The sequence below is a fragment of the Eleutherodactylus coqui genome, chromosome 2 (genome assembly GCF_035609145.1).
Source record: "Eleutherodactylus coqui strain aEleCoq1 chromosome 2, aEleCoq1.hap1, whole genome shotgun sequence".
In the NCBI taxonomy this organism is placed as follows: Eukaryota; Metazoa; Chordata; class Amphibia; order Anura; family Eleutherodactylidae; genus Eleutherodactylus; species Eleutherodactylus coqui.
In genome coordinates this window covers 297,115,457-297,143,134 of record NC_089838.1, presented here as the reverse complement: position 1 = coordinate 297,143,134, position 27,678 = coordinate 297,115,457, and the positions used below count along the sequence as shown (strand labels likewise).

The 27,678-nt window shown below is 45.4% G+C and overlaps 1 protein-coding gene across 4 annotated transcripts in view; it reads left to right on the top strand.

The window, feature by feature from the left end:
* DDHD2 (DDHD domain containing 2) overlaps positions 1-27,678 on the top strand; it is a 40,726-nt gene that overhangs the window by 709 nt on the left and 12,339 nt on the right. For 2 of the 4 annotated variants that reach the window (XM_066593383.1, XM_066593384.1), the window contains exons 2-12: positions 11,637-12,018; positions 15,616-15,811; positions 18,310-18,500; positions 19,537-19,626; positions 19,888-20,008; positions 21,596-21,685; positions 21,783-21,924; positions 23,021-23,229; positions 25,193-25,263; positions 26,124-26,246; positions 26,331-26,426. In XM_066593383.1, the coding sequence (XP_066449480.1) occupies positions 11,683-12,018; positions 15,616-15,811; positions 18,310-18,500; positions 19,537-19,626; positions 19,888-20,008; positions 21,596-21,685; positions 21,783-21,924; positions 23,021-23,229; positions 25,193-25,263; positions 26,124-26,246; positions 26,331-26,426 (1,665 nt within the window). In that variant the 5' untranslated portion in view covers positions 11,637-11,682. The remainder of the gene's footprint in view (positions 1-11,636; positions 12,019-15,615; positions 15,812-18,309; positions 18,501-19,536; positions 19,627-19,887; positions 20,009-21,595; positions 21,686-21,782; positions 21,925-23,020; positions 23,230-25,192; positions 25,264-26,123; positions 26,247-26,330; positions 26,427-27,678) is intronic. The other 2 variants (XM_066593385.1, XM_066593386.1) reach the window with 2 other exon arrangements.

Here is a 27,678-nt window from a genome sequence, read left to right as displayed (position 1 = left end):
ATGCGCGTAAAATATTCACGTGAACGAACCCGTTGGAATCTAAATCCAAGCGCTCTATTCGTTGTCCGTCACGTAATGCGCCGTTGTGTGGTGTGTCGCGTCGGTGAGGACCTGCTGTACCTTCACCGTAACTAGGGGGCGGGTAGTTTTTTTACCCGCAGTGCCGCTCGAATGCCGCAGAATGCCAGCTTCACTACAGATTTTCCTTGTGGGTTTTACCGAAGAGGGAGATCAGCGGCAAATTTGCTGCTTTTCCGTTCCGGAATCCTCTGTCAGTCGCCTGTCGTCATTCCCCAAACTGGGGCGGCGGGAGGCTTACGGTTAAGGTCATGGCAGTCCGGGAGGCTCTCCTCAGACTCGCCCGCTCCCCGACACAGTTGGCCCGCGTACAACAAGGTTGATTATTTTCGGAAGGCTGCCCGCTCATTCCCGCCAGTCTTCATGGGGGGTCGCACACGGCACGAAAAGAGCCTCCCGGACTCCATGTCTGGTTCTTCTAGTTGATGACTTCACACGATGGCCGGGGGGTCACCAGCCGGAGCGCAAATAGCTTTATTTATTTTATCTAAATTGATGTTTTTGTAAAAAAAAAAAAAAAAGCCCTCTGCAGTGCTGGCCACCAGGGGGCTCCCTTCCTCCTATTTGTTGTCAAATGATGGCCGTCTTTAGCAACAGAGATAACCAGACTGAGAACCGGCAATAGAGAAGGGGGGAGGTGACTTCTGCTGCCCATAGACGTCTACGGGGATCAGAGGAGGGACGCGGGTCTCACACGGACGTGGGGTTAGAACGAAGGCCGCTTTTCGATGAGCACACTTTTAGGTTAGATTCATGCGACCACGCGCGATTTCAGACTGATAAACCCGGGCCGATATTGCGCTTGCCAACGTGGGTTTTTCATGGCGAGGCGTTTTTCAATCAAAAAACCCTCGCATCACCTCTGTGAAACTGCGATCCGAGTAAGTAATGATCGGGGATCGGCCATTGATTTGAATCGGCAGCATTGCATGGCCCTCGTATGCGCATCTTACGTTACGCGAGTGCCCTGCGATGTATTGTAAGGTCCCATTTAAGTCTATGGCCGAGGCGGTCAAAGGGAACGCCAAAAAATAGGACATGCGCCAATTTATTTTTCCTCGCAGCATCACTTGTGTGTATAAACCCATTATGATTGTCGTCCGTGTGAATGTAGCCTTAGGCGCAATGTCCACGGACGGATTTTAATTATACAATCCGCGGGAGATCCGCACCTCTAGCCGCCCACAGGGGTGCATTAGCATGCGCAGGGCAGTTTAAAGCATGCGCATGTGATCTATTTATTTATTTTCCCAGTGTGCGGGAAGAAATCGCAGCGTGCTCCATTTTTCTGCAGATCCGGCGGGACGGTTTCCATTGAAGTCAATGGAAGCCGTCCGATTCGCGGCACACCCGCAGCTGTCACTGTGCACGTGCCGTGGATCCGCGGAAGAGCAGGAGATGAAAAAAAAAAAATCGCACAGCGCATGCGAACAGAACATCTGGTCGCATCCGCCTTGCTGAAAGTAAAACATCCGTCCGGCACAGAGGAGACCCGCACTAGAGCTGGACAGGTAAGAAAATGTATTTTTTCCTCCATGTCTGCGAGCACGGCTGGATTCAGCAGTGGAATCCGTGCGTGAAATTGGACATTGGGCCCGTATTTTGCAGACCGTCATACGTAGCTAAACACATCTGTATTACTGATTGGTTACAATGCGCTTGTGTAAAACTGGTCTAAAAGTGAGGTATTTACTGTTATTCATTCACATCTCCACTGCTCAGTACTTCTGATGATGATGTGTCTCTGTGTGTGCGCTACGGTTAGGGAGCAGAATCTGTGCAGTGTATAGAAGTCAACATAGCAGCAGGCTCCTCCAGCCAGCTCAGGGAAAACTGACAATTAGTGATGCAGGATGCAAGTCCTCTGAAGACCTGATGAAGTGTCACTCTGCATGTACACAGATTTTTATACCACCTGTCAGTCCACCTTTTACATAACACTAACATATTCCGCAGCGCCGTGCAGACATTGTCATCCCTGTCCCCAGCAAGACCCACACTCTCCTGTAGGTTCCCAATTAACCCGTCCGTATGTACTCGGAGTTCCATGGCAGAAACCCACGCCCGCATGTGAAGAACATGCAAACTCCCCTGGATCCCAGCATATCTGCTGTAGTCCTATCCACTGAGCCACTACCCTGCCACTCAGTAGTCGGATGCAATGCCATTACAAGATGGGAATACCCCAGTAAGCCGTGTTCAGACGGGGCAGATTTGGCACAGATTTTCTGCATGTGTTCCAGTGTTCTAGAGAAGACTATAGGAAGATGTATAAAAAACCATCACACTACGGCCAGATTCACGTGCGCGTATTAGGTGCGTCCAATTCGGTTGTGCCACGAAAAAAATATACGGCATTCTTTATTTTCTTGCTCATATAACCTTTACGACAGACTATTTAAAAAGTTGGACAACTGCGAAGAGACAGACATACGTCATAAAGACATATTTAACGAGCGTTACGAGGAAGTGCGAGTAGACGCCATGTTTGAACCAGTTAGAAACAGTCCTCAAACATATCGGATCCCCCATGAAGCAACCTAATTTGCTGCTGATATAGAATATTGCGCTCGTCCGTGTGAATGTAGCCTAAAGCCCACGGGCGGATTTCAATTGTGAACCATCCGCAGTTCAAGCCGCCCATAGGGAAGCACGAGCGTCCGCAACTGAATTAAAGCATGTGGATTTGGTTTGCGGATCTTTGATTGTGGAAATCAAATTGCAGCATGCTCCATTTTAGTGCGGTTCCTGCATGGACGGCTTCTAGAGATGAGCGAGTATACTCGCTAAGGCACATGACTCGAGCGAGTAGTGCCTTAGCCGAGTATCTCCCCGCTCGTCTCTAAAGATTCGGGGGCCGGCGCGGGTGACAGGTGAGTTGCGCGGGGGAGAGAGGGAGAGAGAGATCTCCCCTACGTTCCTCCCCGCTCTCCCCCGCGCCGGCCCCCGAATCTTTAGAGACGAGCGGGGAGATACTCGGCTAAGGCACTACTCGCTTGAGTAATGTGCCTTAGCGAGCATACTCGCTCATCTCTAACGGCTTCCATTGAAGTCAATGGAAGCCGTCCGATCCACAGCCCGTCTGCAGTTGCCATTGCGGGCAGGCCGCAAATTCTGCGGGAAAGCAGATGTTTGAATTTAAAAAAAAAAATCAAAAACCTCTACTGCACATGTGAGCCGGCCTGCGCTTTTGCACACATCCGCAGTAAAGAAAAAAGAAGACTTGGACAGGGCCGCGGACAGGGTCGGATTCCGCTATGGGCTCCAGCATGCAGAATCCGACCCGCCCGTTGACATCAGTCCTTAAGGAGTTATCTCCAAACCACTGATATACTGGATAATAGCAGTAGACTACTATGAAAAAGATAATGGCTACAGGCTCTTATTGCTGACATGTGGAACACATCACCGTAGTCATATAGGACAAATAAAGTAAAGGTTGAATAGCTCATGTCCACCCAAACAAGCTATCTCCAGACTACAGCTCATAAAAGATAGTAACTAAAGGCTCAACGGGATTCCCCCAATCTCTGTCCATCAGGAGCGATAAATAAGTAGATAAAACAATCCAAAAGTTCATGAGCTATCAAAAATAGAGTATATGCTAAGACGCCAAGCATAAGTTGAGATAACCAACAGAGTGAGATCACACAAGCAGTCCTGATGGTGGACTGGCAGGGATATGAAAAGCTAAGAGTAAAGCCCCATTTACACACAACGATTATTATCGCTCAAAATTTGTTCAAACTATAGCTGTTGAGCGATAATCGTTGCGTGTAAGTGCTACCATCATTCAGTCTTCGGCTGAACGATGATTTTAAGGTGAGCTTAAAATTCATTGTTCAGTCGGAGAGTAGATAACACAGACCGCACTCTGTGTTCTGCACAGGAGACGCTGATTACATTGTATTTCGCTGACAGCCCATGCGAGAACAAAGGAGCTGATTGCAGAGCTCAGACCACCTGCTGTGTTCTGCAAGCAGCTCCTTGAGGCTCATTAACATGCAAATGAAACTAATAAAGTGCTAATGGGCATTAGTGGCCATCAGCACTTTATGCAAAATGATCGCCAGAACTGTCAGTCTTTCAATCGTTTGAACTATTGTCCTTGTGTGTAAATGAGTCTGGTTAAATAGCCCAATTGAGGTGCCGCCTCCCTTTTAGGCGTGGGCCAGCTGGCCAATCCTAGAAGCTGCAGTGGCTAAACCACACCTAACAGTATTGCGTCAGGGTAAAAAAAAAATAACCCGTCACCGAGAACATAGATCGTCCAAACCGCCCCACCCATAGCGGCACAAGCAAATCGTCGCCGGAGCAATTCGGAAAACGGGTGAACAAACCAACTGAAGCTCGTCACAGAAGCACCCATCATAGCAAATAAAATTAGAGCAAGACCACGTCAGCACAAACACACAAAAAGGAAAAATCTCAATTACTAGCAGCGCGTTAGCAACAGAAATGCGTGGAAAAACATACGGAATGCTCATAACAATGGCGCGAAAGACAATATCAAATTGAGACCCCTGGGTTGACATGAATTAAGTCCAGGCTGTCTCGTAACGTAATAATTTGTTGTCAATGTCGCCGCTTCTGCTGTTCGGCCGTATCCATTCAATACCCTGAAACCTCAACTGTCTCAAATCACAGCAATGACAAGTCTTCATATGGACCGCGAAAGAGGTCTACCCCCCTCAAATTATGTTGCCAACATGGGCTAAAATTTGCCGTCTCAGTTGTGTGGCTTTACAGAGGTAATCCCGAGGACACGTACAAGTCGTCATGCAGATAACAGTTACAGGATTTGCAATCGATAAATTCTCTATTTTCAAACCGTTTCTGAGTTGTGGCCCAAATAACGGCTCCTGTTACTATATGGACAGGCACGCCACTCGGAACAGGGAAAGCTTCCTTTTGGGATGTTACCAGAAAGTCAACTTTCCCTGCTTTGATTCGTTTAGAGATAATTCTGTACAAGTCTATCATGAAGACCCTCCTGAATGTGGTAGATGGACGTGGTGACAATACTTTGGCCAAATCAGTGTCATCACGAAGTATATTCACAAGAACACGGTCTCCGTGCGGATTCCACGAGTCATCTACCACCTTTACAGGATAGCCATGCTGTAAAAAGCCATTCTTTAGAGTCAGGCCCTTTGACTCAAAATCACTATCTTCCTTGTAGTTCTTTTTAAGCCAAAGAAGTTGTTTTTTCGGGATACCACATTTGAGGGTCACGGGATGAAAACTATGCCCACTCAATAAATTATTGGTGGCTGTTGGCTTCCGATAGACTGGGGTGACTATTTTCCCCTCCAGACCCCTTACAGATGGACAAATCTAAAGAGGACGAAATTGAATCCTGAATGTCAGATGCAAAACGGAGACCAAGTTGACTATTATTAAGGAACTCAACGAAGATGCAGTAGACCCACTCTGAACGATGAAGACATCATCTATGTAACGGAGCCAGAGAAGAAGTCACCAGTCCATCTATCACAAGCTTCAGTGAAGAAAGGAAAATGGTAGAGACAGCGCCTTGGGATTCAGAAAAAGATGAAAAAAGCTGTGGGATGGTCAATCCACCTGTAATCCACAGTGAGTGGAGAGCTGCAATAGTAAAGAATTACCCCCCCCCCCCCACCAAGAAGAGGTGGAGGTCATGTAATCAGAGAAAAGAATATCCTACTGCGCTCATACATAGATGGATGAGACTATAGTCACTCAGGAGAGGGGAGAAAATCAACCTAGTGATCCCAGGGTAGATATCTCCCCCCTCTAAATCCAGGAAAGCTTTGAAAAGATATGGTACAGGGTCCAATGTCCTAGGTCAGGTCTGTGGATATCCACAATTACTCCATAGGTGGAAAGATCCAATTTATTATGTACAACAAACACATACAACGCGTTTCGGCTATACAGCCTTTTTCAAGTATCACTTTTCTCTGAAGCTTCAGTGAAGATAAACTTCTCTTCCCACCAGCCCAAATACAAGGTAGCGTAGGTAGGGGCACAAGCCACCCCCCACCCACCCCCATCGCTGTACCCCTTAGCTGGTGGTAGCGTCCCCTAAGAGGATCCAATCCCTTGTGTATTTTAGGTAGAAAATAGAAGATGGAGATTTGAGGTTTAGATGGAATCATGAAAGTTGGCCAACTTTTTAAATATGCTTTAATAAAGGTTGTATTTCATTAGGGACCTTCTCAGTCTTTTTTTTGTTGTTTTTGCTCATTTTGAGGTTTCTACTGCCTTCAATGGTTTCTTCCACTTCTGGCTTTGGCTCAAAAACAGCATGAAAAATTGCCACAAACATCTATGTGTGAGACCACCCGATGATCCGCGGCACGTCCACAATGACAGCTGTGGCTGTGCCGCGGATCGGACGGCTTCCATTGACTTCAGTAGAAGCCGTCCCACGGGATCCGCAGACAACATGGAGCATGCTGCGATTTCTTCCCAGGCGTGTGATCCGCAAGCCGGGAAAAAAATGACATCCGCATGCTTTAAATTGCTGTGCGGATGCTGATGCATCCCTATGGCCGCTTAGAGCTGTGGATCTCCCGTGCAGGAGACACGCTCAGATTTTATAATTAATATCGTCCTGTGGACATTGGGCCTTATGGTAGACACACAGATGATTCAGCTTTGCTGGTTTCTTCAAAATTGCAAAATTCTTGGGAAACTTTTGAACTTTTCTGCTGCTTTTTCTTGCAAAACAATTGGCAACATAAGTGCCTTATAACTTATATTTGGCTCATTGTTGTCATTATGTCAGATGTTGTGATATGCAGCAGCCATAATATACACTGAATGACTTCATTAGAGACCCCGGCCCTCTAATGATTGGAGCTTCCGTGTATGGGGATTATCCCCATCACCCCGGAGTGCGGCATAAAATCATGTGACAAGTTTCCCGTAAATCAGTTTCGGTGTGAATTCACATTAGATGGGAAGATCTAGGGACTTCTAACAAGGCCTGGTCATCAGCTCTAGACTAGCCCCCATCGGTGCTAGATTAGCCCACTTTGTGAGGATTTCTCATGCTGTGGAGTGGAGAGCATACAGAGAATGGTTGGATCAAGGAAAAACTTTCAGTGAAAGGGGATCCTGTGTATATAAACACCCTGTTGATGATAGGGGTCAGGAGGATGTATAGAGTCATTCTGCTGAACAGGTGGTGCACTGTAGGACAGCAGTGACCCCTCCAGGCTCATCTGGTCCAACCCTCTGCTCAGTACAGGATTCACTAAATCATCCCAGACAGATATTTGTCCAGCCTCTGAAGACTTCCATTGAAGGAAAACTCACCACCTCCTGTGGTAACCTGTTCCACTCATTGATCACCCTCACTGTCTAATATCTAATCTGTCTCCTCCCTTCCAGTTTCATCCCATTGCTTCTAGTCTTTCATTTTGCAAATGAGAATAGGGCTGATCTCTATAGCCTATCCATACTAAGAAAAGCAAGACTCAGTGGGCAAAAGAGTGCAAAAATTGGATCACTGAGCAATGGAAAAACATCCCCTGGTCAGATGAATCCAGATTACTGTTGCATCATGTTTGTGGGAGGCCAGAATTTGGTGCAAGCAGCATGAATTGATGAACCTTTCCTGTCAGATGTTCAGAACATGTCAGGACTTCCATCTAATCTGTGGCAGCAATAAGAAGCTTCCTATCCACATGGGCCAGACCGACTTCAGTACCATGATGCATTGCTGCGATTCTGAAGGCCATAGGCGCTCTGGCTTGGTGATAAATGGGAGTCTCAAATAAAGTAGCCAATCAATGTATGTCCAAGCAGTTTAAAATTTGGCCAGTTGTGGGGGAAGCCATCAATAAGGGAGCTTCTGCATAGCGTTTTCCAATACACTTTAGGATTCCGCTTGGGGGGCATATATTTATATTACTCTCAAGCTCGGCCCTAACAACCAATCAGGTTGAATCGGGGAACCCAAACAACCAATCAGGTTGACTCACACAACCCAAACAACCAATCAGGTTGCTGAAATTGTGAATCAGAACCAATAAGGCTGCTGGAATTGCTCCATAGTACTGAGCTTGAGAGTAAGGCCGCCTGCAGACGAGCGGAAATCCCGCCGCGGGATTTCCCGCGGGATTTCCGCCGCTGAAAGTCTGGATAGGAGTGCATTACAATACGCACTCCTATGCAGACGGCCGCGGTTTGGCCGCGCGAAATCTTGCGCGGCAAACAAACCGCGGCATGTTCTAATTTTCTGCGGGGCACGCACTCACCTGGCCGCCGGCTCCGGTCTGCGCATGCGCCGGCTGCGCGGCAGCCGGCACATCAAAGAGCCGGGGCCGCCAGGCGCGGGTGAGTACGCGCTCGTCCCTGCAGGCTCTGGGGTCGGATCGCACGGCGAGATTTCTCGCTGCCGGATCCGACCCGCTCGTCTGCAGGCGGCCTAAGAGGCTAATATGAGTCTGGGGGTCACATCAAAGATGCCGAAAACAGCACTGTGATGGAATGCCCAAATGGAACTGTTCGCTGTAAAATGGTGTCTGTTTGATGGTTTTCGTTAGTTTCCATTATATTTTGAGTACAGAATCACTTAGTCAACTACGTTATTCTATACTCCAAAAATAACGGAAACGAATGGAAACCCATTCAAACGGACACCAATCTATTGTGAGTGAGTGGTCCATTTGTTTCTATACGGGGGTTCCATCACAATGCTGTTTTTGGCACCCGTGATGTAAGTGCCAGAAGGCACCCAACCACATAGTGAAAAGCGCTAAAGGAACGTTCTCTAAGTCTTTGGCGTCACAGCAGTGCGACTGGCAGGGAATTGGAGAATCACATAGTTCCTATTAGAATCAGCCAGCTATCCATGTATTACTTTGACTTGCCAGAGACACTCCTTGTAAGCAAACTTCACTGTGGCTAAGAGATGAGGATCCTTAATGGGGATGGGGGGAGGGGGGGGGCGTTATACCAAGATTTCCCTTATAGACTATTTGAAAATGGAATTTCTATACCGGATAACCCAATTTAAGATGCAATGCATTACAAGACACTTCAGAGGAACAAGACACATAATCCATCCGTCATTGGTCGAATGAAGGACAAGCTGTCCAGAAGTTTCGCACTGTAATTGCGTGACAGCAGCAATGACAACCGTGGTTTATTCTTTAACCTAAGGACTATCCATTCGTGGTGGACCAATACTTTGAAATTTTCTCATACCCTTCTCCTGCTTTGAGCTTCTTCCTCCACTTTTGTCAGATCAGGTCTAGATTGGAAGCCATCGGGGCCTTATACTGTTGAAGGACGAGTCATTCGGCATCATAGTTTTCTGCAAATTCAAGTCAAGGAGTCTTAACTTAGTGCAAACTCTGGACATGTGATTTTGTAGTGACGACACGTTGTACAGGCACTTTATAAGTTGATCCATGAAGAACGTTCGACAGCATCACAGTGTGATCAAAGTTCGCCTCGCAGCCATAGATGTATAAGGCTATGTACATCAAAAAAATTATGGATGGCCACCCATCTCCATTTTAGGCCACGCATGACACTCTATATGTCCATGATGTCCATTTCTACCCATCTTTGATTTGCTCGTACTCATTTTCAGAAGCATTTGTCACTTCACCAATAGGAGATAGGCTAGGAAAATATCCAACCCTTGGATTCCCAATCCCGATGATGGTGCCGGAAATCGAAAATTTTGTAGGTAAATACCAACCGATTTTGATCCTCCTTCTGATGTATTGGTGGAGTCCAGGACAGGACTAGCGCCCCAACAACTGTGATAAATCTGCCCACGGATGGTTGCCTTTGGTCCATAACTGCGCCAGAGATGTAGATTTAACTGATAGCGTTCTATTGGGTGCACGTACCCTCGTTTAATCCGTCACCGTTTTTGCACGATGTGTTGAATTCCTTCCATCATTCGGCTGTGTGTCCCCAACATGTACAGTGGAGGTTTTATGTGTTTTTGTAGGTTATTGGCCCAGCTGAAACACTTGCCTAACGAATGTGAAGCTGTGACTCATCTGATTTGGCCCTAAAAGTGAGTTGGAGTGCCAGCTGTATTGTATCCTGCATAAAGAAGCTGGCTGACTACACCACTGCCAACACTACTCCCTTCAGGCAGCGTAGCACCAGAGATAGGAACATTAACCCTCTCATTGCCCTAGACAACCAGGGATATGGACATTAACCCCTTCTCTGCCTTAAATGCCAGGCGTTCCGACATTTAAAGGGGATTTCCTGGATTAAGATATTGATGACCTGTCTTCAGCATGGGTCATCAGTATCAGATTGGTGGGGTGTGCCAGCTGTCTGAAGTGGCTGTGGCACTCAGGTGCCACGTCACTGCATACTAGACACAGCACCGCACATTTCAGAGCAGCTGTGCCTGGGATTGCAGCTTAATCCCATGCACTTGAATGGGTCTGAGTTGCTCTCGGATCATGTGAACGATGAACGTGACATCACTGGCCTAAGAAGGACCCTCAGTGCTCATTGGAGCACCACAGCCTCTTCTTTCAGCTGATTGGCAGGCGTCCCCAGAGGGGGACCCACACTGATGACTTATCCTGATAATGGGTCATCAGTATCTTGGTCCTTAAAAAAGCCTTTGAACTCCTTAACTAGCCTAAACGACCAGAGATGGTATCAGCCCTAGACTGGCAGGGATACTAATAACTCCCCCTATACCACCTGGAATACTGGCAGTAACCCTTTCTTTGCTGTAGACCGCCAAGAGTACAGACATTACAGGGGTTGACCGGTTACTGGACAGCCCCACTTCAATAGGACCCCCTGTATTAAAATAGTGATTGTTGTGACAAATGTTGTCACAGGAAGTCAAGTGACCGCTGCAGCGTCAACACTTATTCTCCTGGCATTGGCGCTCACATCCTAAGTGCCATAATGTTGGGAGTTCAGGAACATGACGCTGTAGCCTCCCATCATCTCTCACAACAATCACTGGGACCACAGCGGGGCTGCAGTGCTGGATCCTGGTGGCCCCGGACGGGTGAGTCTAGTTCACTTTATTTTTATACAGAGGATCCTATTGAAGTGTGGTTGTCCGGTCATTGGTCAACCTCTTTAAACGCCTCACTGCCCTAGATCAGCAGAGTTGCAGACATTAAAGCCTTTTCTGCCCTAAACCCCAGCAATCTTACTATAAACCCATTAACTACCCTGGCTAATTATGATTCATTGTTTAGTGCAATGCAGTAATATTCATTAGCTACCGTTCTGTATTGCCTAGACCTCTAACTTCCTTGCTCACTAGCTACAAAGGTTTAGAGGAAACATTGACTTTCGACCTTCACGACATTCGTTTCATGTCTGAACGGGTTCTTCTCAGGGCAAGTGGGTCATGTTGAGCCAATGTATGCTATTATATTGGGGGGCAAATCTAAAATATCGGATGCAATATTTCGGAACGTACGGCACTTAAAAAAAAAAACAAGAAACCCATGTGCCTCTGACGAATCAGGTGAGATCATTATGTGTAACCAAAAGTTTCTAGACCGATAGATTAGTCCCCATCGTTGAGTAATTAAAGTTTGTTTAACTTGTAGATAAGCTCCCTCGGGGTAAAGTTTCGTGGCAGTCATCTAACGCAACATGAAGACCAAGCAGCTTCCTCAAGACGTGCGGGAAAAAGTTGTAGAGCTCTACAAAGCTGGAGATGGGTATAAAAAAATTTCAAAGACACTGACTCTCCACGTAAGCACAGTGCGCAGTATCATTGAAAAATGGAAGATCCACCACACTACCGCGACTCTTCCCCGATCAGGTCGCCCTCCTAAGCTGTGCAGCCAAGTACGCTGGAAATTAGTTCAGGATGTCACACTGCAGCCAATGACGACTTTGAAAGAACTTCAGAATTCGGCTTCTCAGATGGGAGTCCATGTTCACATGTCAACAATATGTCGTTCCTTACACCCATTCCGGCCTTATGTGCGTTATTGTGGTTTTTTAAAGTTTTTTTTATAATCTTTTTTTGGGGTTACTAATGAACTTTTCAGCCTTATTGTTTTTTTTCCTCATCTGTTCTATAATCTGCTTCTGTATTTCTCGATACTCTCCTTTTTACAAGGTAGAACGTAGTCCACGAAAAATGTTCTCTTGCTTATGTAGTGCCAACATATTTCGTAGCGCTGTACACATTTTTAGCACTCACGGTGTCCTATGGGGGCACAATCTAAATTCCCTAGTAAAACCTATTCACACATGGGCCAATTTTGTATGAAGCCAATTTAACCTATCATTATGTTTTTGATGCATGGGACGAAACCAAAGTTCTTGGAGGAAATCCATGCTAACCCTTGGTTGGACTTGAACACTTGATCCCAGCTTTGCAAGGCCACTTGTGTTGACCGGTTGCATTCGTAATTGACCAATCGGTGCCCATCGAGACACAGTTTCAATATTTTTTTTTTCCTAATTTGCGAGTTTTGTTTTGGAATTGATTGCATTTTTAGCTGGTTCTCAATGGATGGCAAGATATTTGCCGGTCCTAAATGCTATTAGGGCCATCTAAAATGTCAAAAAGTGTCAATCTTTTTCGTCTCTGCTTATGTTAACCGCTTGTTTGGTTCATAAAAATGCCTGATTATGGTATTCTAGCTTAAGATTTAGAGAGCAACTACAAAGAGTGTCTGGAGGACTCAACACGTCCATATGTTACACAGACTATTGATTTCAGTTCACATGATGGAACGCTAAGACGCCCATCAATTTCTTTCAATAGGGCTTCCAGAAAGAGCTGATTACAAGCACTCCATCCTCGACAGCCCCATTAAAATAAATGGCATCACGCTTGCGTAGCCTCCGCTCCATTGAACCTCCATGTCACTGCAAAGGGAAGGGGCAGTGAGGAGAAGAGGGGAACACAGGACCCCCATTTTCTGGATGGTGTGAGTTTTAGTGGTGAGACTCCCACTAATCAGACTTTTATTACCCGTGGAAAGGTGATAAAAGTTGATTTTGGGATAGCCTTATTAATATTGCCCCATATTTAGAATTTAGGCACGCTCAATACCGTTAGCAATATAGGAAGAACATTACTGTCTGTTCTTTCGGGGGTCTTTATACAAGCTTACTAATAACTGTACATACTAATCTTAATCATGCTTTTGATCCTACCCTAATATGCATTGTGATCAAATAAGCATTGGCAAATTAAACAATGGGTCTTCCCAACTTGGACAGTTATGGCATATTCTGTGTCTATGTCGGAAATGGTTCCACCTTCGAGGGGCCAGCACCTATATGGAGAATGGGTGCCCTCCGACCTGCCTGGTGAGGCTGTTGCTGCATCCAGGTGGTAGAATGAATGGAGTGGTAGCCGAGCATGTGCTTGTGACCCCAACAGGTCATGTTTTCAGGATCTCCTTTAGTAAGAACACTCGTGGCAAAGTCTAAGGCACTGATGATAGTTAAATCACATGTGCAATACTGAGGATATCCAGACCTGTTGGGCTGCCTTGAGAATTGAAGTTGTGCACCCCTGGTCTATACATTCACAGCTGTGGCATTTACAAAAATGGGCTCCCATAGCAGTGAATGGAGTGAGGGCCACAAATTCTGGGCTACCTCTTCTTTCGTTCTCCTCATTGATGCTGTAACCAACTCGCCAAACTGGTTAGAGGACCCACATTAGGCAGAAAGGTACACCTCCCAGAGGTGGCCTCTATCGGAGATCCTATAGATATAACACAAATGTTGGGAATACCCATTTTAAAGGCGTTGTGGCAACTTGCACAAATCCTCCCAGAATAAGGGGCCTGGGGCAAACTGCTGATCGACCTGTTCCTGCTCTGGGTATTCATGGCAATCAACTGATTTTGCTGCGGAATGATGTGGCCAGCCACTCCTTTACCTTATAGCGGACACTGCAGGGGAAGCGTAGTATTACAGGACAGCCATTCATATGAATAGCCCTTTTGTAATACCAGGACAGCACGAGGTCCGCTAAAGAAAGAGTGACTCCCTGTTTTGACCATTGAGGGGGTCGCAAGCGAGGATGTTTTGATGCCCCGCTAGTAGGGTCCCATCTGCTGATCTTGTAGACCCAATGGGTTTCAGCTTACAGAGTGCAGTAAATTGGGCTAGTCTGTTGACAAGGCCTGGGGAGGCTTCTAGAAAACTTGTCTTCCCCGCGGCTGGGTCAGTTTTGTTGATAAGGTTATATTGGCAAATTTCTATTTACATAACAGTAATATTTTTTTGTAAAGTACCAGTGATGGGGCGTTGGGTCGAAGTTTTTTAAAATCCCTTTCTGACTGAAGGAGCAGAAAAAAAATTTACCAAAATTTATGTTCTCTAGACCGTTGGTGGTTTAATCTGTGTGAGGAGATGATCTGGATGTAGTCCACATTCTAAAGGGCGTTGTAGGGCTTGTCCAGGGAGCCTAAATATGGACTCACTGGGTTGCAACCACAGGAGTGAAAACATCGCAAATGGGAATGAAACAATTGAAAATCATTGGCTTCATAACTGCGTTGTGCGATTTTTCTCTCCAGTGTGAATGCCCCCTTACTGCCCAATTTCCCAGCAAATTATAGGTATTTTCCAGTCTATTTCTATTGATGACCTATCCTCAGGATAGCTGATCGGCTGAGATCTACCACTCAGGACCCCGGCCAATCAGCTGTTTGGGTGACTGCTGTCAGTGTACAACACAATGTATGGAGCAGAAGTAGATGGCTCCGCCCACTGCGTAGTGGCCAGTGCTGGTAAGTGGTGGACCTCAGCAGATCAGTGGCCTGTAAAACCTCTTTAAAGGGGTTATGCCAAAATCTAAAGTTATCCCTTATCCACGGGCTGAGACCCCCACAGACCTTGAGAACGGAGATCCCTTGTCCCACCCGTAGTGACGTCACGCTAGCCGTGCATGTGCAGCCGCTGCTCTATTGATTTCAATGGGCTGGCAAAAATTGCAGGGCGCTGGTACTCGGCTATCTCTGCAGTCCCATTGAAAGTGAATGGAGCAGCAGCACGCATGTGTGTCCACCGGTCCATTCAATCTCCCACCGCGAGGAGTGCAGTAAACCCACAGTGGGGGGGGCTGTGTTTTTTGTGATTGGTGGATAGGCGATAACTTTAGATTTTGGGATAACCCCTTTAAAGCTGATTATTAGGTGGTCCAAGCAAGAGGACAGTTTGGGATCTACCTGTTGTCAAAGGACCCTGCCAGTAAGTGGGGATTGTTCATAGAGACCCCCTTAGACCGTATAATGCATATGTAGACTTGCAGTAAATGACCATCCATGTGGTTATCTGTCTTTACCTACTAGTTCTATATGCCTCTGTTCACATTTTGAGTTTGCCAAAACCTCCCTTGGTCAATATTTCAGTCGTGACTTCAGCCAGCCTGTAGCCTCCACGCTCCTCCTCCAGACTGTTCTTCTTGCTGGTATTACTTAGCACCTTGCAAGGAAGAGGCAAAGTCTGCTCAATTGTCTCAGCGAGCGGGAGGTAAACTAGGCTGCGTCCGTTCCTATAGCCTGCTGTCAGCTGACTGCTTCTTTTTGTTTCATTTTGTTACTATAGTACATGCTATCATACGGTGAACTGGAGGCCTCTCCGCCTGTCTTCTTCCCCGTCTCTGCTGAGACGATGGAGGCTACAATGAGCTATGAGGCGGTGGTCCCGCACTGGTTCTACGCCAGGACACAGGACGGCAGCAGCTCCTGGAACCCCTTCAGCAAGGAGGACTCTGATGTACTAGAGGCAGCGTTCTGCTCCGGTAAGTAGAGGACATCATTTATCGATAGACTTCTAATGACATGATTAATAGGCTTTAAGTAAAGTTTAAAGCGTTTTCTAGTTTAGACCTCATGCACACGGGCGGATTTTTACCACGGAATCCACGATCGGTTCCCACGCTTGAAATCCGCTGTACTACTTGGCCATAGAAAGAGTCTGGACAATGCTCTGTGAGCTAAACATCCTGGACTTCACACTGGTACATTGTGGGAAACTACCACAGAGCTTTATCAACTGCTGTTGATGCTGGACAATGCTCTGTGAGCTAAACGCAGCAGAAGTTGCACAAATCTCTCTGGTAGTTTCCTACAATGTGTCCATCTGCAGCCTAAATAGGATCATTCACTGACAGCAAACACATATCTTGAACATTGTGAGGAACTGAAGTATAAGTCAATAGAAAGTTGTAGAACTTTTCATTGATCTACCCATTGAAGGGGTTGGCCATTCTAGCTGCACAATGTACAATTGTGCATTAAATGAATAGTGAACTTACTAATAGATTTATTTTAGATATTCCCTGTGAGTAGTCTTCCTTTGTGAGGTTATGCCCCCTTGTTTCACGCCTCCTACTCCCACCTGCCTGCACGCCATTCTGTATATAGTATGTCTGCACATGGAGACAGCGGTCTGACTGCAACTTTCCATGAATGCTGCTGCTGATTGTTCAGGACCTGTGCAGGCACATTGAAGAATAGTGCAAGGACTGCAGCTGGCATCAGAGGTTGTGATTGGACCGCTGTCGCCACGCATTCTACAATATGGCTACACAATGAGGACTCGGAAACACACTGGCAGTGGAAGGACATATGGAATGGAGCGTGGCTTCACTGACGAGGAAAACTGCAGAGAATACCTAAAACAAATGTATTGGTAAGTTAAGGGGGTTTTCTGGGAAAAGACTATTGATGATCTATCCTCAGGATAGGTCATCAATAGTTGATCAACTGGGGTCCATCGCTTAGGGCCCGGACAGTCAGCTGATTGTGTGCTCGCTCACAGCACCACAATTACACAGGGGTCAGAGCTTAAGCAGCAGAAATATTTGCTCCAACCTCTGTGAAGTGGTCGGCGCTTGTAACTGCAGAGACGGTTACCATTGTTTTCAATGAGAGCTGCACTTGCAGTTACAAGCACCGGCCACTACACAGAAGTCGAAGTAGAGAAGACTGCGGGGGCGCTTGTCTTCTGCATCCAGCTGTTCTCTGCTCGGAGCGCCCGGCTGTTATACAGCTGAGCGCTCCAAACGGGGTATGGAGAACAGAACTGGACTGCTCTGTTCTTCATACCCGGCCTGTGTTGAGGGAGCGAGATACAGCTGAAACAATAATATCAGCTGTAGCCCGCTTTGAACTCCTGATAAGCCTGATCATTGTCTTTCAGAATGCTAAAAAGAGCGACGGGATAACGAAAACTGCACGGTGTCAATGCAGTTACACACAACAATTATCGCTCAAAAGATGGCTTTTGAGCGATAATCGTTGTGTCTAAATGGGCCTTTAGTCTGCTCGGAGCATTCTTCTCCTGGGGTAGGCAGCAACATGGGACTAATTGGATTTACACATTTGAAAGCTAATCTTATTAAAGTGAAGCACTAACTAAACTTAAAACACTAATTAAGCCTTTAATCTTTCTGAAGGTAATCTGACCATAAACAAGTGATGCTGTTTACTGGATGCTACCAGTTGTGGTGGGCGCAGCCAAAAGTTGGATACCTGACAGGGAAATTAAAAACCTGTATTTCACCCATAGTGCTTAACTTTCCAATAGTTGTCACGTAACACAGGGACCACATTTACAATAGGTGATCAGCTGTGACTATACCCCCCCCCCCCCCTACAGAATCAGCTCTGCCCCGGTCACAGAACATGTATAGACCAGTCTGCCATACAAATCCGTGGGTCCCCTGCTGTCCATTGTGTGAATGGATCAAGAAGCTGCGGTAAAGCATCTGTCTAAATGCTGTTAAATGTAACTCGGATAAGATGTCCACCCCCCATAGTCATGTATAGACAGCTGAATACTCTATGTGCATCAGGTTGATGCAACTGTTGCACCAGAATTACTAACTGCAATCATGTCTTATGTCCCTGCTTTAAAAAAAAACTGTGTATTTATAATATCGCACCTAAGGAGGTTTTCAAACTGCCTTTTCTGAGAAGTCAAAGCTTGAAAAAGCAGCTTCATAGAGAAAGCCCACTGAGCTCTGAACTTTCAGGTCCACAAGCAGGCATGTCAGAGAATAGGTCCTCAAACAAAAATCAGCAATATAGGAATCAACAGCAGTATAGTGCAGGTCTGTCAGCCACATGAACTTTATAGATTGTTGGTGGACCCCGCCATCTTGCCATGGGAATCCTCACAGTCCATTGACCTTGTGAAAGCTGTTTTATTGCTCTTTACCTCTGTGTTTTGCTATTTCATGATTTATATAATTGTTGCTTTCATAACACTTCTGTTTTGTGTCCTTGTTATCAGGAGCCAATCTAAACGGTATTGTTGTACCAGTTTGTGGCGGCCGGTATGACGTTTACCTGGGCAGTCGTAGGCGTCTATCTGTATACTGGGATGAAGAGGACTCCATAGTACAGAGATGTACCTGGTTCTACAAAGGGGATAAGGACAGCAGATATGTCCCGTATCCAGAGAACTTCAGTGAGATATTAGAGGTCATTTCCTATTATTAGTATTATGCCATAGCATCTTATGAGATAACAGAGCGACTCAGGAATATGGAAGAAAACTTAAAGGGGTTTTCCAGGACTAAACTTTTGATGACCTATCCTCAGGATAGGTCATCAATACTTGATCGGCAGTTGTCCGCTGCTTGAGATTCCCTCTAATTAGCTGATTTAAGAGGCTTTCAGGTAAGCATTGTGGCCTGTTCTCACACGTGTGATGTCATGTACATCTGTCATAGGGCCTGAGAGCAGCTCATCCTCATTCAAGTGCAGTACCAGGCACAGCCACTATACAATGTACAGTTTTGTGCCTGGTATGGACTGAAGTAACAGTGGCACTCATGCATGCGCTGGTGTCACTTCAGTCAGCTAATTGGTGGGTATCCCAAGTAGCGAACCCCGCCAATCAACTGTTGATGATTTATCCTGAGGATACGTTATCAGTAGCTTTAGTTCGAGAATTCTCTTTAAAGAGCTTGGACCCCCAGCGATCAATTATAATCTATGGGGATACCAGAAAGTAAGTGTTCAACGTCCCTGCAGCGCCACCACAGGGAAAATAAAGCATTACACAGTATCCATTCATATCAAAGTGTTGTCTGTGTAACATAGGACAGGAACTCTCCCATATAATCTGGTATAATACTATTTGAACAGCTATCTGTCACAGTTATTGATTAAAGGGGTTGCCTGCCATCAGCTGTTATCCCCTATCCACAGGATTTAATAGATGATAAATGATTGGTCGGTCGGGGCCCCATTGGTCACCTCTAAATCTGCCTTTCAGTTTGTACAGGGGGGCTGTGTGCATTCTCATCCTCACCTCAACTTCCTGCAGAAGTGTCTATCACGAATCACACTTGTAGAAAGTTCCTTCTTCTTTCCCAACTGTTGATTGACTGGCCTGCAGTGATCGCTCTTGGTTTAAGAAGAGGTTCTTCAGCAGCTGCAGTGTGTATTACATAGTTCTCAGAAGTCATGTTGCATCCAGTGACCTCATATTCTTATATTTGTATTACCCCAGGAAGCCTACATGCAGGCAGTAACCCGGAACGAGTGGAGGAAACGCCTGGAATCCCCAACCAGAGACCTTATTATTTTACATAATCCCAAGGTGAATGGAGAAGAAAATGTGTTTGCGGTCGCAACCAGATAATGCTGTACATTGGCGCATGCAGTGACCATAAAGAACGCAGAGATTTTCACTTTGTTAGCATTTGTTGCTCCTTTTAGCATTAGAAGAACATGGCGGCTTTCATCCCAAAACAGCGCTACATATCGCTAAAGAAATCACCCATGCAGCTTATGTCTTCATGTATGAAATGTAAACCCATTAAATGCCGCGTCCTCTCAGTCTCTTCTGTTCCCTTCACAGCTTATGGTTCACTACCAGCCAACAGGAATGACTGATGAATGGGGGGCCACCCCAACTGAGCAGGGTCGGCCTCGGACTGTAAAGAGAGGGGTAGAAAACATCTCTGTGGAAATACCCGAAGGTGAGAGTTACCGTCACACATAAAGGCATACAGACCTCTACGGACCGCTAGCAGACCCATGATAGCTAAAGAGGCGATTCACATGGGCGATATTTTTACACAGACGATGGACTGATTGAAAAAAATTGTTGCATGTTCTGTTCTTGTCTGTTGTAACAAATGAGAGTAGGGCATTCAGTATATCCATGTACACTCATTGTAAAAAACATTCCCTTCCTCTAGAAGAAGTTGTCGGAATGGAACAAGATGTGATACGGGGAAGGGCATGAAGGCTCTAGTACCCTGTTGTACCGCCTCTAGCTTGGATACAAGATGTGATACGGGCAGTCATGGAGGCTCTAGTACCCTGTTGTTCCTTCTCTAGCTTGGATACAAGATGTGATACGGGAGGGCATGGAGGCTCTAGTACCCTGTTGTACCGCCTGTAGCTTGGATACAAGATATGATACGGGCAGTCATGGAGGCTCTAGTACCCTGTTGTTCCTTCTCTAGCTTGGATACAAGATGTGATACGGGTGGGCATGGAGGCTCTAGTACCCTGTTGTACCATCTCTAGCTTGGATACAAGCTGTGATACAGGCGGGCATGAAGGCTCCAGTACCCTGTTGTACCGCCTCTGGGTTGGATACAAGATGTGATACAGGTGGCATGGAGGCTCTAGTACCCTGTTGTACCCCCTCTAGCTTGGATACAAGATGTGATACGGGCAGGCATGGAGGCTCTAGTACCCTGTTGTACTGCCTCTAGCCTGGATACGAGATGTGATACGGGTGAGCATGGAGGCTCTAGTACCCTGTTAGGGCACCTCTAGCTTGGATACATGTGATGTGAGTGGGCATAGAGGGTCTAGTACCCTGTTGTACCGCCTCTAGCTTGGATACAAGATGTGATGCGGACAGGCATGGAGACTCTAGTACCCTGTTATACTGCCTCTAGCTTAGATACAACATGTAATACAGGTAGGCATAGAGGCATACAGGTTCTGTATGGTATCCTGCGGTATATTGCTCCATATTTGCTGTAACTGAGCCTCTAGATCGTGCATCTATGGACGACTGCCTGGTTACTGTGAATAGAGGCGGAGCGGGCGGGGGATTGCTTACTTATTGTAGTTGCCTGGTTTTTAGCTACATCCGCTTTATCTCGCCCTCTTCCATTAAGTAGTCCCAGAAGTCTATCAAGCACTAATTCTGTGTGTAAGCAAGTCCTTGACTCTGTTAAAGGGACTGCCCTAAGATTTAAAGTTATCCTGTATCCAAAGGGGTCAGATTCCTACCTATCACAAGTACTGGGTTCCTATGTCCCGTCCCCATATGAATGGAGCAGCGACCATCTCTATGGGACTGCAAGTGCTGTACTTGGCTTGTTTTTAGAGATGAACAGAGGCAGTTTGCATGCTCGGTCACTGCTCCATTCATATGGCAGGGGCGGCGTGGTGGGAGCACCCACCAAAACTCAATTCTCAAGATTATTGGAGGTCCCACTGGATGGAGCCGCGATGACTGGACACTTATTTCCTATCCTGTGGATAGGAGAGAACTTTAAATTTAGGGATGGCCCCTTTTAACTATCATTTTTCTCTTGTAGGTGAGCCAGCCCAGATTGATCATTTGGTCTTCATGGTTCATGGCATCGGACCTGCCTGTGACTTGCAGTTCCGAAGTATCGTGCAATGTGGTAAGTGCAGACCCTACTGTTAGCCATGTATAGAAGGCATCATAGACCTCATTATCTATGGCCATGTACCTGACCTCAATGTTTTTCTATTCTTCAGTGAATGATTTCCGTCTTGTATCTCTGAATCTACTGCATGCACACTTTAAGAAATCCCTGGATCAAGAACAGATTGGACGGGTAGAATTCCTCCCTGTGGATTGGCACAGTGCTCTGCATGCTGATGCCACTGGAGTAGACAAGTATGCGTATAGCTACAACTCAGGGTTACCACTGTAGTGTTGTTTGAAAAAACAGTGATGCCATTAGCATTTTAAGATTATATTACATTAAGAAGTGATAAAACTTGATAAAAGCATTAATCCAGTTGAATCGGGCAAGTGATCAATTTTTTCTGCAGCACCTCCACAGGGGGAATGAAGCATTACACCCCCTTAAAATCAATGGCCTGAATGAGAAAGTCATTCCTTCCCTAAATCAGTGTCACTGTGTCAATGGCTGTAAAAGGACTCCATTATTCCTTTTACAGCCATTAATAGACTTTTATTTAACCTTACCTGGACAGAGAGGCACAGTACAGCTATTTCAGTCCTTCTTGCAAATAAACATGCAGAAAGCATCCTTAATCTTTGCTTCTCCACCATTGGCTTGGAAGAGAGTGATATATCTACAACATTAAGGTGCTTCTTCATACTTTTTGAATGGAAAGCAGTGAGAGTTATCTGAAATGGAAGAGTATTCTGTACAGGCAGGGGCGGGGACAGTAGGAAGTCTGTGAGGTGCAGCTTCAGCCAATAGCTGCAGAGCAGGAAGTGATGTCAGAGCAGAGGGTGTTTTGGCAACTTTTCCTGTTTAGTCCAGTAACATGCCATCATTTATTTATTATCTGTGGTGGTTAATGGGTTTTCCAGTTTAGAAAACCCAACTGAGTTAATTGAGGGAGACCTTTTATTCAGGATCCTCCTTTCTTGGCAATTACAAAGAGCATTTCTCGCTGTGGAGGACCTGTTCTGCCCTGCATTACACAGACAACCTATTGATTTAGAGTAGAACTGTGTAGTACTTTATCTGCTCTGTAGGGGCGCTGCAGGGAAACTGTACACTTACTGACAGATTTTCACAAAGATTACAGTTGATCGCTGGAGGTCCCAGCAGGAGGACACTTCTAACAAGTAGGGATTGTCCCCTTTAAGGACCTATAGTTACAGAGCACCTTGGAAACGTATATTTGAAGAACCAGATGAATGAATTAGTGGCACTTGTATTACTAATTATGAAAATGTACCAGAAGAGTCATTTTAATCTGGCTACAATTTGAATTCTACTATTTCTCCCTAGAGACATCCAGAGGATTACACTGCCCAGCATCTGTCGCCTTCGTCAGTTCACCAACGAGACTTTACTGGACCTATTTTTCTACAACAGCCCAACCTACTGCCAGACCATTGTAAACACCGTATGTGGGGAGATGAATCGCATCTACAGACTTTTTTTGGAAAGGAACCCCACATTCAAAGGACGTATCTCAGTGACCGGGCACAGTCTTGGTAGGTTGAGGACTGTGTTGTAATACTAAAGCTTACGTGTCTGCTGCTGAATTTTGCATCCAGACTGATATTATCGTGGTTGATGTCATGTTGATCTTTGTCCATTTTATGACTTTACGTAATCTGGGTCAGATAATCTCTATCTCATGTGATGCATCTGTAGTGTGGCGTGCGATTTCATCAGCTTTCTTGACAAATATCACTTTTTTTTCCCTTTAAAGGGAATGTGTCATCCAAAAATGACCTATTGCATAAATCATGTTTTTATATTCATATTTTTTATCATGATCTGTATTGAAGAAAAAATTCTAAAATCCTTTAGTTTTCACACTGACCACTAACCCTAATAACATTCACAATAAGTGGTGTTCACAGTTCACCTCCTCCCCCTTCCTGCACAGCAACTTCTGCAGAGGTCACAGAGCATGCCCAGAACACTCACCTATAGAAGTCTATCGGTCTGCTTCTGTGCATTGTGTGAATAGCCCATGACGTCTGCTGTAAAGCATATCTCTAGGTGCTGGGAACTGCAGCTCAGGTAACATGGCTATCTCTATAGTCATGTTCAGACAATGGGATAACAAAAAAAATCTAGAATCTGAAAATAGAAACTTATTAGAAAAATGGAAAATGTTTCAATATATCTGGTTTTAATTAGTGAAAAAAATATAGTTGATACATTCCCTTTAAAGCATATCTTCACCTCGAAGTACAATGTTACAGTTTATTTTAACCCTTTCTAATCCAGTTTTGCATTCAGGGGTTCCTAAAAGGCTTTCTCTTTTTGCTGTTATACAATAGTGCCATCTGCTTGCTAAAGCCAGTGTGTGTGTGCCAGAGAGGCTCCGACAGTGGAGTGGCTGGCAATTGACGGTAAGAATACCCTGTCGGACGTCTTCTGACATTGGAGCTGTATAAGCTTTAATCAAAATGTAGGAAGACTTCAGATAGTGGACTGGAAAGGGTTAAGGTATAGGAGGTATGGAAGATCTGTTATCATGTAACCGGGCAACCCCTTTAAATGACATTATAGGGTCCCATGTAGATCAGTGCACATCAACATTCAGCAATGGAGAATGAACTCCAGAGCTGAGAGAACAAACTTGGCCCAGCTCTTGAATCGAGCAAAGAAAAAAAGTGGTCCACTGATTAGACCTCTCTCATTTAGCTTAACCTCCCTTAAAGGGGTTGTGTCAGGATATAAAGTTCTTCCCTACCCACTTTTATTAATGGGGTTCTGAGCACTGAGACCCCTGTGATTCGGGATAACTGGTGTCTTGAAGGTCCCTACATGAATGGAGTGGCGGTGGTGCATGCACTCTGCCGCTTTGTACATTTCAGTGGGAGAACTGGAAATTGCTGAATATAAGCGCTCAGTAGTCTCCAACACTCCCATTGAAGTGAATGGTGTGGCATTCGGCATGCGTCACATCCGCTTCATTTATATCGCGACCTTCTTGATCCCTGTTTTTGGGATCGGTGGCGGTCCTAGGGGTTGGACCTCCACCAATCCTAAAGTTTTCCTCTATCCCTTGGATAGGAGATGACTTTATATCTTGGCACAACCACTATAATGCGGCATACAGTGTTATGATGGGACTGTTATGATGTAAGCTGTTTATTCTATATGAGCCACAATATACACACTGAGTTACTGTCTGTAGGAACCTGCCTGATCCCAGATCCCACTAACAAGCTAAGATTGCAAGATTTCCCTTCCCGTCTACTCTTACAGGTAGAATGCAAATTAGATGATCCATGTTTGATTTCTCATGGTTTATCCTGTAATCTTCTCTACAAAATAACGAGATGATCACTCTACTCCTTTATAAAGTCTAACATGTATGCTCCGTTATTTGGGAGGGAGAATAGCTGCTGAAAGCAACCTGCTACTGGAATATGATCGCCACAAGTAAATGCGGGGAAAGATCCCATATTAACACCGGACTCTTGTGTCTCTTAGGATCTCTTATTCTGTTTGATCTACTCACCAACCAGGTGGATCCCACAGGAAACACTCCAGCCAAAACCAAGGTAACCTATAACGCTCTCTCCCATTGTCGAATGTATAGATGAGTAAAGTCCTACCCGGAGTCCATCAATGTCATTATAGTATCAGCATTGGATGGTGAAATATTGAAAGCCGCGGTCTGAAGGTGACTTAAAGGGGGTTTCCACCATAGAAAGTGATGGCATATTGCTAGTATCTGCAATCACTCTCTGATAGGTGGATGTACAAATATGGGAAACCTCAGCGATCCTGAAAATGAGCTGTGTTGCAGCTGCCTACATGTCAGGTCACCGGGAGCGCCACTAGGATTTAATCCCCTCTTTACCGCCAATATGCCTTTTCACGGCGGCAACTGAGGGGCCTTATTCTACAGCACTGGGGTTTTACCCTATTGCCCAGAAATAGGTGATCAGCTGTTCAATGATACACAGGCTCCTGCTCTAATAGTCGGGATTGGAGAAGCCTCAGATTCTAGTCGTTTAACCCTTTTAATGCTGCCATCACTAGTGACTGTGGTATGATCAAAAGCGTTGATTGGGTCACTAGCTTTCCCAGTGACCTGATTGGGGAATAGGGGTCCTCTGGGGATCTAGAAGGGACTTCAGGGGCGTCCATACAAAGTACTTGCTGCTAGAGCATAACAGGAGCTTGTATCATAGTGACACATCATAATGCAGAATAAGCAATCAATATTGAAGTCCTGATAAACCACTTTAAGGGGTTAACGTGGGTCATGGATGCTTTCAGCAGCTCTGTGAAGGTGTGTGTGTGTGTGTGTGTGTGTGTGTGTGTGTGTGTGTGTGTGTGTATATATATATATATATATATGTGTATATATATATATATATATATATATATATATAAAAAATATATTGTGTTGCAGACTTCTGTGCAGAAATCAGAATCTCAGACAAACAAGCAGACGCTGAAGGACGTCTTGGATGAGCTGCAGCTGGCAGAGTTCTCCGATGTGTTTGAGCAAGAAAAGATGGACCTAAACGCCCTGGTGAGTCGGACCCGTCTGAGCTTGTTGAAGCTGCGGCTCTGTGGATGTGTTTATTGCTCATATATATGCTGTACTTCTCTATAGGTTTCTTCCTCTGAGCAAGACTTGGAGAATTTGGGAATTCCTTTGGAACCAAGGAAAAAAATTGTCCGCTATATAAAATGCAGAAAACATCTTCAGGTATCAGAAGTCCATTTTCAGCTTTTTGTTAGGTTGCTTTTCCCTTATTCAGTACCATCTGTTAGTCAATGAAGTCAAATTCCATATTGGATACATTTACTTGCTACTTTTGAGTGATCTGATATGTTAAAGTAAACTTCTGCTGTCGCCTGGTGAAAAGTTTACTTTCTTCAGACCACTGCCCACACTCCCATAGAAGTCTATGGGAGAGCACGTGCACAGCAGGCGGAAAAGAGTTCGATTTTCTGAACATGTGCGGACTTCACCGGGAACGGGGCAACGGACGAGTACAAAAAATACATTCCTCAGCCTCCCCGTCACATCCTGTTTCCTATTGAAACAACTTGCAGTGTTCATGTATGTAAAAATCACATGTGGCGATGCATTCTTCTCACAAAATGCTATGCAATCATGGGGAGGATCCCATGTTTATGAGCACGGTATCGGTCTGAGATATTGCACTTGCCTGTGCAAATATGGCCCAAGCCAGAACTGGAACCACTTTTACACTGCAGCTCTTTGTTCTGGTTCATAGAGGGGGTCCCAAGCAGGAGACCCCTTATTTGATGTCGGTATGCTTAGTCGTATGTACTAAGGTGGTCTTAGCAAGTCATTGGCATAACTACCAGGATTGTGGGCATAGTAGCTTCTATGGGAACTAAAAGCTTAATAGCCTCCTTTGGGAAGGACACCTCAGAGCTGAGGGGCCGTTACTGATATCTATAGAGGATGAAGAAGAAAGAGAATTTAATTGTATAAAAGGAGGGAAGATAACCCGAGATGTCAAGGAATAAAGGAAAAATCTCAAGACCGATGCTGGTCATTGTGAAGGGAGACCTCCCTCCAGTTCACCCTGCTATGCAAGAGATTGCCTCGCTGCAGAACAGATGTGTTTTAGGCCTCTTCCATTAACCCCTTCAGTGGCAGGCTTATTATTACCATGTCATGCCTCACAAGGCAGGTTTTTTAAATAAGAGTCAACAATGCAATGTAATCTTGCAAGTATATTTTAAGGAACGCAGCAATCACATTGCAACATTTTTTTTTGTAATAAGAATACATTATAACAATTTTGGAAAATAATTTCCAAATTTTGGAGGAAGGAGATTTTCCGGGCGTGCCACTAAAGGGGTTAAGCAAGAGGAGATTGCTGAAATATATGGTTTCAGGATACAAAAAGCAGTTCGGACAAAAGGGGGGAATTTGGCGTCCGTATATAATATAAGCGATGTGCTGCGCTCAGAGAGGGAGG